Here is a 14,819-nt window from a genome sequence, read left to right as displayed (position 1 = left end):
TACTGTTTTGACTATTTTAAGATTGGTGAGCATAACAGACAACCCTAAACTTAAGAATGCTAGTGGATGAAAGATGTTAATTTAAATATTGCTGGTTTACTTTAGACTTAATGGCTGAAGAAGGACTGAAGTTTGATGGGGCCCTGAATCAAATTCTGATGATGATTTATACCTGTTTCTGCTCTCCAAGGCTGGCGTTATATTGGCTCAGTGACTCCACTCTCAAGCACCTCTGCTGCTCATCAAAACTCCAGAGCCAGTGACCTTCAACCGAGCCCAGCCTGCAGTCTGAACGCATCCCACACCTGCAGGAGAAAACACACCAGACAGGAGGAGGAGTGAGAGAAATACTCCTAACATGAACTGAAAACTGCAGTCCATTGCAGGAGTTATAGGAAGAGACTCACCGGCCCTCAAGAACACACCAGCCGCAGTACGGGTCCTTCACGGCCAGACAGGAAGTGCAATCAGTGTGCTTGTCACACTCTGCCACAGGCCTCTTCTCCACCTGACCACAGCAAGCAGGAGAAATCACACACAAGACACAGTTTCCACTCCAGGCATATGGGTGAATGTGATCGTGAACCACATTAAATATGTACTTTTGAACTTTTTTATGCTAATTGGGAGGGGAAATTTTGCAGTATGTATTTAAATATCATAAAAATCATTAAACCATACCATACGTCCTCTTTTTCCAAATTGCCTAAAATGGCCAGGTTTTGGCTTTGTTTTCATACTGACATGTTCTGTACAGTTCTTCAACATTATATGTAAGCATTTCATTTCTTTGACTGCTCTCTAAAGATCCCACTTTTTTACATGCCACGATTGGTCGGTTATGGAAGCTACTGTTCATCCATTACCTTCAGAAATGAAAAACAACAGTACCCAGAAATTTTAGGCCACTTAGAATCCTGACCAAGCACACTTGTGATATGATTGCCAAAAAAAAAAATTACCAAAAAAACAAAACAAAAACAATTATATTAATGTTGAAACTATTTAAATTTGCAATAATAGTTCATAATAACAAATTCATAATATAAAAAAACAGCCTTGATGAGCATAATAGACTTAAAAAAAAAAAAAAAAACTTAATTATTATTTTTGACTGGCAGTACTGATGACATGGTTTGTTAACTCACAGAATGGCTGGTCATGATGTAGACATGTCTATGGGGGGAATCCAGCAGTAAGTCACTGTTGATGGCCAAACCATGTTGGATAAGAAGGGTGGAGTACTTCTTCACCTCTCCTGAGTTACCCAGGAACACCTAACATGAGATGAAAAACACCTTGAACTCACCACGAAAAAAAAAAGTTTCAATAACTAACCTGACAACGGCTCCTAAGAACTTCTTCAAGGTTTAATTGAATATTTAGGCTTGTGAAACTGCACTAATTGCAACAGGACACCTCAGAGACATGAGGAGAGCTGGATGTAGACAGGTCTAACTAAAAGTGCTGAAAGTGTCAGCTGAAATGGTTTAGTGATAGAGCACTCCTAAGTCTTATTAAAGGAAAACGACCTACAAGGATCTGAGAGAGGTGCCTAATGCCTCTTGAATTCTATCACGATGGGTCAATTTCAGCAAACCAGATTAGAATAGTGAGAATCCCCTCAGAAGAGCAGGTCTCCTGCTTAAGAGTCTCAGACACCTTACACCGCGAGCTGCTCATGCACTCCACCCAGTCAGGTTTGTGTTTTACTGGATTAGCATTGACAAACTGTCGGCCACAGTCTACTGCAGGAAAAATCATGCATTGCAACATCATCATATCATGCAAGACCAAACAGTTGTGTAGATGTAGGGTTAGAGGAGGTGTTCGTTTGTTCATGTGTGTTTGTGAGGGAAAATACAAATGCAATTAAGTAAAATTAAATATAAATAAAAAAATAAAACACTTTATCTCTATACATACATATATATATATATACACATATATATGTATACACACACACACACACACACACACACACACACACACACACACACACACACACACACACACACACACACACACACACACTCATTCTATTACATTCTATCAATCTATCTAGTAAAGTGTGTTTTATTTTCATATTTCAATGTTACCGGTTAACATGTATTTACAGTATATAAAACAATTTCTATTTATATAATACGCAATACATACACTTCCCATTTCTATTGTTGCATTTTAATAATTTAATTAAACTTAACATATTAAACAGCCAAACTTTATAACTTTATGCATATTGTTATGATGCCTATTCAATACGTTGTTGTCTAAATGAGTCACTATCTTCCACTGTGAAAATGTCACGCATGCTTGTGAACAAGAACACTGAGTTGCCAAAATGTGCCAAAACAGCAGAGAACAGCGGATGGCTGTCATAGGGAGGCCTTATGTCATGCACTGTTGTTCAGATTTAACCAAACACTACGGTTTAACCTTTGTCCACTGAGACACGCAAATCTAGTCAGTGCAAGGCCTAGACGTAACTTGGTCTGTGTTTAAATTTCAGCTCAGGAGCCCTTTGAATTTGCAAGCATTGTCAAACTGAGATTTCGGTGGTCTCTGAGTGATCTCAATCCTGCAGATACAGTGTTTCACACAGCGTGCTGTGCTCAGGTCCTACTGAGGAAACACAAAAAAGCTTTATGTATGCTGTTTCAGCACTGTCTTGGCTATGAAACATTCACCCTGCAGGCCAAATCTCTTTCCATCTGCTTAAGTAGATAGATAATATTACCATATTAAGTGGACTAATATTTCCCTAGTGGTTTAAAAGGCATACTATAGATCATAACTAAATTGTTTTAGAAATGACCAGTCAAACGGCTAATTTTCATGTCACATACCTTATGCAAATAGCCTTTGGAGTCACCCAAGAAAACAATAGTGTGCCCCTCCTTCACACTAACGGCGACAGCAGTGAGACGGGCGGATGAGCTGCTCAATACGGCTTCAGCTTCAACCGGCTCCCGGCTCGCCATTGGACTCGGGGTGTGGTCCGAGCCACAAGGATAAGCGTTCAGGGTGTTCTGTGAGGCACAAAAACAAGTTTTTGAGACTTTGGTTTTGGCAAAACCATCATGACATAATCCAGTTTCATGTTGTATAATAATAAACTCTGCAAATCTCATGTTTTTTTGTACCGTAGTTCTCAGTCTATTGCCTCAAGGCTGTCGAATCCTTTTAGAGAAAGCCAGATTAGATGAAGATTATCTTGGTCTCACACTAGTATGGCAAGGCTGCTCCTTTCTTAGAGACTAACACTATCAAATCTGCTCCAGCGTTCTTTGATAAAATCTAGTTTGCATGTCATGCCATGTTCCCTAATCATCAGAAGTGATCTGTTTGTGTACCAGACTAAAGAACATATGGGGATCAGGGAAATGTGTTTCAGTGTTTGAGGATTTGCAAGAAGCACAGAGAATCCTGTATTTGGGTGGCAGTGTTTGTCTGTGGATCAGTGACATCCCTATTTAAAGGAATTGTCACATAAAACTTCTGTCATCATTCAATTACATTTCATCCTCATGTTGTTAAAAACATGACTTTCTTCCTTCGGTGGAATGCAAAAGAAGATGTTCTGAAGAATGTTTAAGCTGCTCTTTTCCATTCAATGAAAGTGGATAGGGACCAGAGTCTGTAAGGCCCCAATATGGACAAAAAAGCATAATAAATCATTCTAAATGTATTCTGTATAAACTGTGCCATATAAGTCCAAAGTTAAATAGCTTTATACACTACAACCCGAATTCCGGAAAAGTTGGGACGTTTTTTAAATTTTAATAAAATGAAAACTAAAGGAATTTCAAATCACATGAGCCAATATTTTATTCACAATAGAACATAGATAACATAGCAAATGTTTAAACTGAGAAATTTTACACTTTTATCCACTTAATTAGCTCATTTAAAATTTAATGCCTGCTACAGGTCTCAAAAAAGTTGGCACGGGGGCAACAAATGGCTAAAAAAGCAAGCAGTTTTGAAAAGATTCAGCTGGGAGAGCATCTAGTGATTAATTAAGTTAATTGATATCAGGTCTGTAACATGATTAGCTATAAAAGCTTTGTCTTAGAGAAGCAGAGTCTCTCAGAAGTAAAGATGGGCAGAGGCTCTCCAATCTGTGAAAGACTGCGTAAAAAAATTGTGGAAAACTTTAAAAACAATGTTCCTCAACGTCAAATTGCAAAGGCTTTGCAAATCTCATCATCTACAGTGCATAACATCATCAAAAGATTCAGAGAAACTGGAGAAATCTCTGTGCGTAAGGGACAAGGCCGGAGACCTTTATTGGATGCCCGTGGTCTTCGGGCTCTCAGACGACGCTGCATCACTCATCGGCATGATTGTGTCAATGACATTACTAAATGGGCCCAGGAATACTTTCAGAAACCACTGTCGGTAAACACAATCCGCCGTGCCATCAGCAGATGCCAACTAAAGCTCTATCATGCAAAAAGGAAGCCATATGTACCAGACACAACGTCACTTCCTGTTTGTTGTTGGCGGCTGTACTGCGTTTGAGCTCCGTCACTATATTCTTTTCATTGACTATTTTTAACTCAAAAAACAATTGTATACATCATCGTTTCCGTTTATATAACGTGTGAATATATCCTCTATTGTATTCTACAACAAAAACAATCAGAGCGCCTCGCTATCACTAGTTTTATTTTGATCTCCCGGGTCCGCTATTAGCTTTTAGCCCGTTAGCATCAGCGGCGTGGTTGCAGCTAACTGCGCTAACATTGCTAATACTCTATTCACACACATTACCACTGCTGTACTCACTGTTACTTGCTTTAATGGCGGATGAATGTCTCCACTCTGTGCAGCTCGAGCTCGAGGCCGTGGGAAAGCAGATTCGCGACCTGGAGGTGAGGCAGGCCCAGCTGAGAGAGCGGAGAACCGCGCTGGAATCATCCCGGGCTGACGCTCACAAGTCCGGGGTAAGTATACAGCGATCTGTTAACAGTCCCACCACGTCTACTCCGTGTGTTTCTCTGCACAGGCCCGGTGCACCCAGGACGCGATCTTCCCAGATGTCCTTCACTGCGACGCCGGGACACCACGGACCTTGGGTGCATCCACAGCGGAGGACGCGAGCCGGGTCCCGGGCGACGACTTCTCCCCCTCCTGCCTTCGACATCTCCATCCGGAACCGCTTCGCTCCCCTCCGCGAGACAGGACGCGACGCTGTGATCATCGGAGACTCCATCGTCCGACACGTAAGTGCTACGTTAGCCGAAGGTAAAGTGCACACTCATTGTTTGCCTGGTGCTCGTGTTCTCGATGTTTCTGCGCAGATACCCGCGATCCTGAAGGTCGACGAGAGCCCCAGAGCGGTCGTGCTTCACGCCGGGGTTAACGACACCACGCTGCGGCAGACGGAGACGCTGAAGAGGGACTTCAGCAGCCTGATCGAGACGGTTCGCAGCACGACGCCGGCGGCGACGATCGTCGTGTCAGGACCACTGCCCACGTATCGACGAGGACACGAAAGGTTCAGTAGACTTTTTGCTTTAAATGAATGGTTGTTGTCATGGTGTAAAGAACAGAAACTGCTATTTGTTAATAACTGGAATCTTTTCTGGGAGCGTCCTAGGCTGTTTCGCGCTGATGGATTACACCCCAGCAGAATCGGAGCGGAGCTGCTCTCTGACAACATCTCCAGGACACTTCGCTCCATGTGACTAGTAAGACAATTCTCTAATAACTATTATGATGAGTTTTGTTCCACCCGCTTAAATGATAAAAGTACTTGTGCTGTAAAAACTATTAAGACTGTGTCTGTTCCCCGAATAGTGAGGTCAAAATATAATGTAGGATCTAGAAAAAATCTTATCGTAATTAAACCAGAAAAATGTAAAGTAAATGAACAAAAACAATTTTTAAAGTTTGGGCTCATAAATATTAGATCACTCACACCCAAAGCAGTTATTGTAAATGAAATGATCACAGAAAATAGTTTTGATGTACTCTGCTTGACTGAAACCTGGCTAAAACCAAATGATTATTTTGGTCTAAATGAGTCTACTCCACCAAACTACTGTTATAAGCATGAGCCCCGTCAGACTGGTCGTGGAGGAGGTGTTGCAACAATATATAGTGATATTCTCAATGTTACCCAGAAAACAGGATACAGGTTTAACTCTTTTGAAATACTTCTGCTAAATGTTACACTGTCAGACATGCAAAAGAAATCTAATGTATCTCTTGCTCTGGCTACTGTGTATAGACCACCAGGGCCGTATACAGAATTCCTAAAAGAATTTGCAGATTTCCTCTCAGACCTTCTAGTTACAGTTGATAAGGCGCTAATCATGGGAGATTTTAATATTCACGTTGATAATGCAAATGATACATTAGGACTTGCGTTTACTGACCTAATAAACTCCTTTGGAGTCAAGCAAAATGTCACTGGGCCCACTCATCGTTTTAATCATACACTAGATCTAATTATATCGCATGGAATCGATCTTACTGCTATAGATATTGTACCCCAATGTGATGATATTACAGACCATTTCCTTGTATCGTGCATGCTGCGTATAACTGATATTAACTATATGTCTCAGCGTTACCGTCTGGGCAGAACTATTGTTCCAGCCACCAAAGACAGATTCGCAAATAACCTGCCTGATCTATCTCAACTGCTATTTGTACCCAAAAATACACATGAATTAGACGAAATTACTGACAACATGGGCACTATTTTCTCTAATACATTAGAAGCTGTTGCCCCCATCAAATTGAAAAAGGTTAGAGAAAAACGTACTGTGCCATGGTATAACAGTAATACTCACTCTCTCAAGAAAGTAACTCGTAGTCTTGAACGCAAATGGAGAAAAACTAACTTGGAAGTTTTTAAAATTGCATGGAAAAACAGTATGTCCAGCTATAGACAGGCTCTAAAAACTGCTAGGGCAGAGCATATCCACAAACTCATTGAAAATAACCAAAACAATCCAAGGTTTTTATTTAGCACAGTGGTTAAATTAACAAATTACCAGACGCCACCTGATTCAAATATTCCACCAACGTTAAATAGTAATGACTTTATGAATTTCTTCACTGATAAAATAGATAACATTAGAAATACAATAGCGAATGTAGATTCTACAGCGTCTAACACTTCAGTTTCATCCATCGCACCCAAAGATAAACTGCAGTGCTTTACAAATATAGGACAGGAAGAGCTAAATAAACTTATCACTGTATCTAAACCAACAACATGTTTATTAGATCCTGTACCCACTAAATTACTAAAAGAGCTGTTACCTGTAGCCGAAGAACCGCTTCTCAATATCATTAACTCGTCGTTATCTTTAGGTCACGTCCCAAAACCATTCAAGCTGGCGGTTATCAAGCCTCTTATTAAGAAACCAAAACTAGATCCTAGTGTACTGGCAAATTATAGGCCTATTTCAAATCTTCCATTTATGTCTAAAATTTTAGAAAAAGTTGTGTCTGCTCAATTGAGCACCTTCCTGCATAAAAATGATCTGTATGAAGAATTTCAGTCAGGTTTTAGGCCCCACCATAGCACAGAAACTGCACTTGTTAAAATTACAAATGACCTGCTTCTTGCGTCAGATCAAGGCTGCATCTCATTTCTAGTCTTACTTGATCTTAGTGCTGCGTTCGACACCATAGATCATGACATACTCATAGATCGATTACAAAACTATACAGGTATTCAAGGGCAGGCTCTAAGATGGTTTAGATCCTACCTGTCCGATCGCTACCATTTTGTTTACTTAAATGGGGTGTCATCTCATTTATCATCAGTAAAATATGGAGTGCCACAAGGATCCGTCCTAGGTCCCCTTCTATTTTCAATATACATGTTGCCCCTTGGTAATATTATTAGAAAATACGGAATAAGCTTCCACTGTTATGCTGATGATACTCAGCTATATATTTCAACGAGACCAGATGAAACTTCCCAATTATCTAAGCTAACAGAGTGTGTTAAAAATGTAAAAGGTTGGATGACAAATAATTTTCTCCAATTAAATTCGGATAAGACAGAGATATTAATTATTGGACCAAAAAACACCACACAGAATCTTGTAGATTACAATCTGCAACTAGACGGATGTACTGTTACTTCCTCTACAGTCAGAAATCTGGGTGTTATATTAGACAGCAATTTGTCTTTTGAAAATCATATTTCCAATGTTACAAAAACTGCATTCTTCCATCTTAGAAACATTGCCAAGCTACGAAACATGTTATCTGTTTCTGATGCAGAAAAGCTAGTTCATGCATTCATGACCTCTAGACTGGACTATTGTAATGCACTTCTAGGTGGTTGTCCTGCTTCGTCAATAAACAAGCTACAGGTAGTCCAAAATGCAGCAGCTAGAGTCCTTACCAGGTCAAGAAAATATGATCATATTACCCCAATTTTACAGTCTCTGCACTGGCTACCTATTAAGTTCCGTATCTGTTACAAATTATCATTACTTACCTATAAGGCCCTAAATGGTTTAGCTCCTGCGTACCTAACTAGCCTTCTACCACGCTACAACCCATCACGCACCCTAAGGTCACAAAACGCTGGACTTTTGGTAGTTCCTAGGATAGCAAAGTCCACTAAAGGAGGTAGAGCTTTTTCACATTTGGCTCCCAAACTCTGGAATAGCCTTCCTGATAATGTTCGGGGTTCAGACACACTCTCTCTGTTTAAATCTAGATTAAAAACGCATCTCTTTCGCCAAGCATTCGAATAATGTATCTCTTAAATTGTGAGTGTAGTTGCATCTGCATTTTTATTCTTTAGCTTGGGTTAAACTAATTTTACTTTGTTGGATCAGCAGCTATGCTAATGATGTCTCTATCTTGTTTCTATGTTTTGCCACGGGATTTACATCCCGTGGTAACTAGGATTTACACAAGCTCCAGTCTGGATCCAGAACAGCTGAGAAGAGATGATGCTGACCCTCAGAGGACCCCAGATGATCCTAACCTTGAATCAACAAACAGAACTAACAATTATTGCTACATGTGTGACTGCATCATATAATTACTATTAATTAATAATATTGATAGTTCATCATCTAGCTGACTACGTCTTGTATTATTATTATTATTTTTATTTTTCTAAAATCCTACTAGGAACTAGTAAACAAACTACTAGCTACTACTAAATATTGTAGAAACATAATTTTCTGTAAAGTTGCTTTGTAACGATTTGTATTGTAAAAAGCGCTATACAAATAAACTTGAATTGAATTGAATTGAATATGTGAACATGGTCCAGAAGCGCCGCCGTGTCCTGTGGGCCAAGGCTCATTTAAAATGGACTATTTCAAAGTGGAATAGTGTTTTATGGTCAGACGAGTCCAAATTTGACATTCTTGTTGGAAATCACGGACGCCGTGTCCTCCGGGCTAAAGAGGAGGGAGACCTTCCAGCATGTTATCAGCGTTCAGTTCAAAAGCCAGCATCTCTGATGGTATGGGGGTGCATAAGTGCATACGGTATGGGCAGCTTGCATGTTTTGGAAGGCTCTGTGAATGCTGAAAGGTATATAAAGGTTTTAGAGCAACATATGCTTCCCTCCAAACAACGTCTATTTCAGGGAAGGCCTTGTTTATTTCAGCAGGACAATGCAAAACCACATACTGCAGCTATAACAACAGCATGGCTTCGTCGTAGAAGAGTCCGGGTGCTAACCTGGCCTGCCTGCAGTCCAGATCTTTCACCTATAGAGAACATTTGGCGCATCATTAAACGAAAGATACGTCAAAGACGACCACGAACTCTTCAGCAGCTGGAAATCTATATAAGGCAAGAATGGGACCAAATTCCAACAGCAAAACTCCAGAAACTCATAGCCTCAATGCCCAGACGTCTTCAAACTGTTTAGAAAAGAAAAGGAGATGCTACACCATGGTAAACATGCCCCGTTCCAACTATTTTGAGACCTGTAGCAGAAATCAAAATTGAAATGAGCTCATTTTGTGCATAAAATTGTAAACTTTGTCAGTTTAAACATTTGCTATGTTATCTATGTTCTATTGTAAATAAAATATTGGCTCATGTGATTTGAAAGTCTTTTAGTTTTCATTTTATTAAAATTTAAAAAACGTCCCAACTTTTCCGGAATTCGGGTTGTATTTCTTTACATTTTTGGAGATCTCCCCCAATTCACTTTCATTGTATTAAAAAGATCTGCATGACCATTCTGCTGAATATTTCCTTCAGTGTTCTATAAAAGAATGTCATATTTGTTTATACATCATGATGGTCAATAAATGAGCTAAAACAAGCTAAACTAACCATCCCTTTAAGAGGCAATGCTCTCCTTTCTATAAGTAACCCTCTTCAGACTTTCTCCTCTCTACCCCCTTTCTAGCAGACATCATTAGTAGTTTAAGCTTGGGGGTTTATTGATCCAATAACCCTGTTTAGGACGTAGCAGGCTGGGTTCTGGATGCTGAATAGGCAAATACTTGGAGGTCATGAGCAGGTTGTGTGCCTGTGAGCCCACATCCTTTGAGGTCTTAAGATCTTGTTAGGACAAATGCTAGGTAGGCCTGTCTTACGCTCATCAAAGAGTAAAAACATAATTCACTCAGATCATGACAGACAGAATCGCCTGCGCTAAAGCAATTTGCCTGAGAATTAATGAGGGGCAATGCATCTAAATTAGGATAAATGTTAGTTTGAATACACTGTTAGAGGAAAATGATGTGGCCCAGTTCCCTAGAGTTACATTGTGGGCATCATTTCCCCATGCTTTTCAAACAAAGTTAAACTACTATGATGATCATGTGGAAATGGTTGACCTCAAAACCTATTTATATGGATAATATATACGTATAATGTTTCAATGTGAAGACAGTGCACAAGTGAACTGCGTCTATAAAATATTCCTGTAAAATGAACACTTCATGAATTAAATATATTTCTAGCAATAACAAAATCGTCTGATTTCTCCAGGGCTTCACAGAAGAACTCTATCATTTTTTTTCTTTTTTGGAAAATTGTCTATGTCATTTCTACCAAATTTCAAAAGACATATAGCATTTAACTGAATTCTGTGGTGGAAATTACATTTTGAAATAACTGTTTTGGAATGAAATGCCTGACTCATTTGTCTTGCTAAGGCTTATTTCACAACTACCGATGGGTACTCACCGTGGGCAGGTAGGCACAGTTGGATTTAACATCATACTCAATGTATGCCACCTTGTTGCCATCTTTCTCCCCGTATTGCGTGTAGCACAGATCTCGTGTAGCATCAATACTGCGGTCAACATCATTCAGAGAGTACACACACAAAGCAGATTCCTCACCGGGTCCATTAGCAGCACTAACCCCCATAGAAAAGACTCCCATCAAAACCTGCGAGCCTCCAGATTCCTCACCGCTCACCTGCGCCCCCTGGAGGAAACTGTAGTTCCTTCCTGTTGAGCCCGAGCGACACATTAGCGGTACCTCAACGTAGGAGTAATACGCATGATCGTCCAAACACACCCGGGCCACGTACGTACGATATTCCCTTGATGAAGCTTTCAGGTCACGCCTGTAGAACAAAAAGTAAACGTGGTTGCGTCGCGCAAAGGTTGCGACAAAATTGTGATCGTACTCCGAAAGGCGCCCGGCTACAGCGAGCTTAGCGGTTTCCTCGTAGGAAAACATAGGCTCTGTCGAAAGTTGGCGAGTGGAGACTGGCGGATGACTGCTGGTGTAGCCTCGTCCCACATAAAGGACAGGATCCTTGTCTTGCGGTCGCACCACAAGCCCAACCGTTGACACCGTAGGGTCGTTAGCCGCCACATACTGCGTATCAACAGGCCTCTCAGCAGAGAAGAGGACTTCGCTCACATTGGCCAAGCTGCGTTTCTGGCAGGTGCCCTGGTGTACACTGCCACAGGTGATGAGCTGGAGGGAATATGGATCCACTAACAGAAGCTTGTTGTGATTGTTAACGAGCCCAGCTTGAGGGCAGTTCTCCAGGGTAACTGGAGGCAGACAGTCCTTGCTGTCTCTCACCGGGCCGGTTCTCTCATCCACTTCAAGACGGAGGCCATCAAGGCCAGCGAGCTGGAACAGATGATCCCGAGCCCCCACATAGACTGTGCCTATGCCGGGGTCAGGGTGCAATGCCAGGTGCTGGAAGACCGTGTCATTGGAGGAGAAGCGAGGGTAACTGCTGTGGACCCCCAGAGCACCCAGGATGAAGGACTGAAGCAGGGTCAAGATGAGGGCCATCCCACACTGCACTGCAAAAACACTGATAGCATGTGACATGAGACAGTATTACAAATGAGTCATCTCAAACACAGTACAGTTAGTCAACGACATGTTAGGAATAATTACATTTAAGGAATTAGGCTATTATTATGATTAAAATTAAGAATGATTGTCAGGCCTGCCATGTACAAAGCAAAGGAATATATTGTATAAACAAACAAACAAATAAAAAAATCAACAAAAGTACTGTGGTGGTATCATAGTACAGTGATGCATCAAACAGAAATGCTATGACATTCTGATATATACCACAGAAGCAGAGGTTGATAGTGGATTTAACTGATAACTAGGTTGGACCACACTGTACAATAACCCATTAATCAACAAATAGTGGATACTGAATGAAAACAAACATTACACTCCAAGAAAAATTGTGCTGAACTTTATAAAAAAAAAAAGTACTGAACCATGAAAATGTATTGTACATTTTAAGTGTAGTATATAAATATTACTATTGAATATTTAACAATGAACAATACTAGGGTTGCTGAATTTTTTTTTTAATCAGTCAACCTCAGTATTGTATGATACTCTGTATTATACCATATTCTGTCAAAATATTAATTTTAAATAATTCATATTCATTTAAATGGTATTAAAATATGTAAATATGTACCATGTTTTGTAAGTGGTGTTTACATACCTATTTAACTAAAGTAGAAAATGGATTTAAAAATGCAAAAATTAAAAAATAAAAATAAAAAATGTTGCATGTGTCCCAAATAAATATATATATATTACCATTGTATAAGGTTTTAAGTAACAATAAAAATGTACTTAAAATAATACCAAGTGTTACCAATTTATATGTACAAAACATGATTAGACCACATAATCATAAGTGAATACATGTATAGAATGAAGTGGTCTGCTACAATAATGAATTATCATTTGGACACAAGACCGCAATCTTCCGACAAGGCCTGTAAAAACAGGCATATTGAATGAATACAATGGGAAAATAGCACACATACCATTTGACAGACATATAATGTTCGGGAGGCTGCTGTCCTCTTGGTTATCCAGTGGCATAGCACATGCCTGTGGAGACAGTCTGTGAGGGTAGAAAAACATGCCGGTTAGCTCTTGCACAGAGCAGCATTGAGCAATCTGAAGAGAGCAGGGTTAATGCCATTTGTGGCTCAGGGGAGACACAGCTGTTGAGCTGAGCAATCCTTCCCTGACAGGAAATTGGATGATACAGGCCACCATCGGAGTCCTAATGCATTGCTCTGCAGTAGCAAATTGGCAGAGATCCTGTATTCTGAGGAGGAAAACTGTTGATGATGTTTTATATGAATTAGATGCGATTAATAAGAAGCCATTATAATGCAGTAGTCACATAGGCAATTCAAGCTGACCTAAACAATCAATAAGATAAAAAGTGAAATAATGTGATTTGATTACTTGTGTTATAGCTCAGCATCACCCCTGATTCCCCATTACCCCAAGTGAGCACATTTCATTTATTTCCCAGATTCACTTGTCCACTACTGATCTCTTTCTCCAAGTCAGCATGGAATAAATGGACACAGTTTAAATGCACAGTATAGAGAAACTTACAAAAACAGACTGCAGGTCAATGAATAAATGATTTTAGGGTCTTAACACTCATGAAATGTTGGCCTTTATCAGTTACCTTTATTTGGTTTGCCAATTTCCAGGCTGACAAATGATTTGTATGATACATGATTAACCACCAATGTAACTTTGAAATCATATTTCTATATTGTAAGATTTTATGATAAAAGTGGTGGTTTGAATCAAAAGGAATGTAACAATGGTTCCGATTCTTGTTCTATAATGGTTCCATAAATGATTCTTTTTAATTTGAGGAAGAAGTACTTGGAAAACCGAAATGCTGTAATAATTTCAATAATTAATGTGGATCAGAGACAAAAACTGGTTTTCATGCAAAATAAAAGTTGTAATACAGCTTAATTTTTTTTCTATACATTATAATGTGCCCTGTTTAATGAGGTTACTACTACAATTTCAAGTGTATACGTTAAGTTGCCAACTAATGACAAACTTGTTAGCGCAAACATGCTAAAGCTAACCAAGTAAGTGCCTCTGCCAAACTGTATATAAACGCACAACAACATTCAATTAGTTTAATAAATTTCACCCGAGTTAACAGAGAATGACTTAACTATTAACTACTATTAACAAAACCAAACAAATTAAAGTGCCCCAAGCTGACCTATTACCAGACTTTGGAGGTGTGTTCCAAGAGGTCCTGTTGAGTGATTAGAAAACAGACAAAAGGTCTCAAAAAGAGCTCATCCTCCACAGTTAGCGAACAGCAACCTGAATAATAGAGGCTCGTTAGGCCGACTGCTTTTAAATCTTCACTAGAGCAGATATGCAGGTGGTGTTGATTTAACACCAGTGACAGTTAAGACCAACACAATGCAGAGTCTCCTCTTCACAGACCAGTCATAGAGAAAGAGGGGGAAGGAGAAAGAGAAAGAGCGAGAGAGCAAGGATTCCACACAAGAATGACAAGCACTTCACCCGGTATTACAGGATAAAACTCTGAGCCG

At 39.8% G+C, this 14,819-nt stretch overlaps 1 protein-coding gene across 5 annotated transcripts in view; it reads right to left on the bottom strand.

The window, feature by feature from the left end:
• LOC132129716 (plexin-B1-like) overlaps nucleotides 1–14,819 on the bottom strand; it is a 79,368-nt gene that overhangs the window by 28,028 nt on the left and 36,521 nt on the right. For 4 of the 5 annotated variants that reach the window (XM_059541400.1, XM_059541403.1, XM_059541404.1 and 1 more), the window contains exons 1-5: nucleotides 11,155–12,270; nucleotides 2,850–3,032; nucleotides 1,149–1,277; nucleotides 408–508; nucleotides 173–305 (exon numbers count right to left, since the gene is read on the bottom strand). In XM_059541400.1, coding sequence (XP_059397383.1) covers nucleotides 173–305; nucleotides 408–508; nucleotides 1,149–1,277; nucleotides 2,850–3,032; nucleotides 11,155–12,270 — 1,662 coding nt within the window. Of the gene's footprint in view, nucleotides 1–172; nucleotides 306–407; nucleotides 509–1,148; nucleotides 1,278–2,849; nucleotides 3,033–11,154; nucleotides 12,271–13,247; nucleotides 13,328–14,819 lie in introns of those variants that run through there. The other variant, XM_059541402.1, reaches the window with a different exon arrangement.

This window comes from Carassius carassius, chromosome 46 (genome assembly GCF_963082965.1).
Source record: "Carassius carassius chromosome 46, fCarCar2.1, whole genome shotgun sequence".
Classification (NCBI taxonomy): Eukaryota; Metazoa; Chordata; class Actinopteri; order Cypriniformes; family Cyprinidae; genus Carassius; species Carassius carassius.
This window is presented reverse-complemented; position numbering and strand designations above follow the sequence as displayed.